The 3,025-nt window shown below is 54.1% G+C and overlaps 1 protein-coding gene across 1 annotated transcript in view; it reads left to right on the forward strand.

The window, feature by feature from the left end:
- Positions 1–899: 899 nt before the first annotated feature.
- Positions 900–3,025, forward strand: part of CELSR1 (cadherin EGF LAG seven-pass G-type receptor 1) — a 132,178-nt gene continuing 130,052 nt past the window's right edge. Inside the window, exon 1 of the mRNA XM_029954077.1 lies at positions 900–939. Within this exon, the coding sequence (XP_029809937.1) occupies positions 900–939 (40 nt within the window). The remainder of the gene's footprint in view (positions 940–3,025) is intronic.

Here is a 3,025-nt window from a genome sequence, read left to right on the forward strand (position 1 = left end):
CCCCTCCCGGGTCCTCTGGGTGACCAGAGCCTGTGCTGTGTCTCCGACACGTCCCCTGAGCGGGCGGCGGGGCTGTGGCGTTGAGTGTCGCGGCGCTGGGGAGCCGACGTTCCTTCAGGACGGTGGCAAAAATAGAGACGGTCTTCCCGCCGCTGCTCCCAGGAGCTGGTCCCTCACGGCTGCCCCGTCCCTCCCTGCAGCTTTCGTCTCTCAGACGAGGCCCCCGAGGCCCCTGCCTGCGACGGGGACTCACCCGGAGGAGGACGGGGTCGGCTCCCAGGCGTTGGGACCCTGGTGCAGAGAGCTCCCTCCCCCGTCCCATCCCCTCTTTTTGTCATTTTTTAAGAAGATACAATTCAGATTTGGGAACTTTCTTTGTCTGGGTCTCCCCCGTTCCCGCAGAATCACTAAGGGAATCATTCTTGCCCACGTCATCTTCCCCGAAAATGTTTTGCAAATGGGAGCCAGAGAAATAAACCAGGAGGGGGCTTCCTGTGGCCGCCATCCCTCCAAGAGGGACGTTTGGAGGCGGAAGATTCTGGAGGGAGACATGGGGCCCTTTTCCATCACCACCTCCCCACAGCCCCCGGGCTTCTCAGGATGCGTCGGATCTGCAAACGGGGACCCCTCTGTCCACAGGGGCTTCACGGAAGGAGACCCGGTGAGTGCTCCCGGTGAGTGCTCCCTGGGCTGAGTCAGAGGAAGGAGACCGTGAGCCGGTGGGGAGGGCAGGGAGGGGCTCCCGTGCTGGGCCCAGATGTGGGGGGACCTTGGTGACTCTATTTCCCCCATCCCCACCCCCACCTTCCCTCCAAGGGCTGGTCCTGCAGACTCTCCCTGGAACCCTAGCCCGGATCCGACCGCTTCTCCCACCACCACGGCCCAGAAGTCCCATCGGGATGCCTGGACAGTGGCCTTCCAAACCTGCCATCAGCCAGGGTGAGGGTTTGAAAGCACGACTCTTCTCTCCTGCGCGCCGCTGCCTGAGGTCTTTCTGTCAGATGCCGGAGAAAAGTCAAAGTCCCGGCTGTGGTCCATGTGACCCCCTGCCACTCCCTGTCTCCACCCATAGTGGCCTCAGACATGCCCTGCACACGCATGCTGCCCCAGGCCCTTTGCATCGCCGCTGATCTCCCCTGCCCAGAATGTGCCTCTACAAATGTCGGGCAGGCCCCCGTGTCACGTGGCTGAAAGGCCTTTCCAGATCACCTCACCCCAAATAGCCCACTTGCCACTCTGGCCCCATTATTCCACTTATTTTCTTCCCACAAAGTGGAATATTTCCTTATGTTAATTGTCTGTATTCTCTTACAGGATGATCTCTCCACGCGAGGCCAGGGCGCTGCCTGTTGTGTTAGCCATGGCAGTGAATGGACATGGAAGGCAGGCAGGCGTGCACGCACGCGGAAGGGAAGGAGACCACCAGGGGCAGGGATGGGACAGCTGGGGCATCCCCGGCCTCACGGCTGCTGGGGTGGGGGCCCCTGAACAGGGCGGGTGTGGAGAGGGGGGAAGACAAGCAGAGGGCCCTGGCTTCCCACCTCACTCCGCCCCGATCCTCCCTGGGGCAGCTTTGGTGCCCCCCTATACCTAGCAGGGACCCTGGAAAGTCCCTCAAGAAAGTCCCCCGAGAGCCATTGATAATGGTGCAGCTGTGGTCACAGTGTCAAAATATACTAATAGAGAATAATTTCAAAAAAGATTCTGCATGGGTTTTTTTGGGGAGAAAGGTCTTGCCTTTTTTTCCCCTCCACTTAAAAGGAAGGGAGGTTATGGGGTGCCTAGGTGGCTCAGTCGGTTAAGCGTACAATTATTTTAAAATATTTATTTTTGACAGAGAGAGAGGGAGGAGGGGCAGAGACTGAGGGAGACACAAAACCAGAAGCAGGGTCCAGGCTCTGAGCTGTCAGCACAGAGCCCGATGCGGGGATTGAACCCACGAACTGTGAGATCATGACCTGAGCTGAAGTGGGACGTTTAACCCACTGAGCCACCCAGGCGCCCCGAGTGTCAAGTCTTGATTTCAGCTCAGGTCATGATTGCACGGTTTGTGAGACCGAGCCCCATGCTGGGCTCTGCACTGTTCTGCCTGGGATTCTGTCTCCCTCTCTCTGCAGCTCCTCTGCTCTTGCTGTCTCTGTCTCTCTCTAAATAAATAAATAAACTTTAAAAATTGTTTAAGAAAAAAGGAAGGCATGCCACAAAAAAGACACATGGACCAATGGAATAGAACAGAGAACCCAGAACTGGACCCACAAGTGCATGGCCAATTAATTTTTGACAAAGCAGAAAAGAGTATCCAATGGAAAAGAGACAGCCTCTTTAGCAGGTGGTGCTGGGAGAACTGGACAGCAACATGCAGAGAATGACACTAGACTACTTTCTTACACCATACACAAAAATCAACTCAAAATGGATGAAGGACCTGAATGTGAGACAGGAAACCATCAAAACCCTAGGGGAGAAAGTAGGAAACAACTTCCTTGACCTCCATCGCAGCAATTTCCTCCTCGACACATCCCCAAAGGCAAGGGAAATGAAAGCAAAACTGAACTCTTGGGACCTCATCAAGATAAAAAGCTTCTGCACTGCAAAGGAAACAATCAAGAAAACTAATAGGCAACCGACGGAATGGGAAAAGATAGTAACAAATGACATATCAGATAAAGGGCTAGTATCTAAAATATACAAGGAACTCACCAAACTCCACACCTGGAAAACAATCCAGTGAAGAAATGGGTAAAAGACATGAACAGACACTTCTCCAAAGAGGACATCCAGATGGCCTACAGGCACATGAAACGATGCTCAACGTCACTCATCATCAGGGAAACACAAATCAAAACCACACTAAGATACCACCTCACGCCAGTCAAAGTGGCTAAAATGAACAAATCAAGAGACTATAGATGCTGGCGAGGGTGTGGAGAGACGGGCCCCTCCTACACTGTTGGTGGGAATGTAAACTGGTGCAGCCGCTCTGGAAAACAGTGTGGACGTTCCTCAAAAAACTATCCATAGAACT

The sequence above is a fragment of the Suricata suricatta genome, chromosome 10, assembly GCF_006229205.1.
Source record: "Suricata suricatta isolate VVHF042 chromosome 10, meerkat_22Aug2017_6uvM2_HiC, whole genome shotgun sequence".
Lineage (NCBI taxonomy): Eukaryota > Metazoa > Chordata > Mammalia > Carnivora > Herpestidae > Suricata > Suricata suricatta.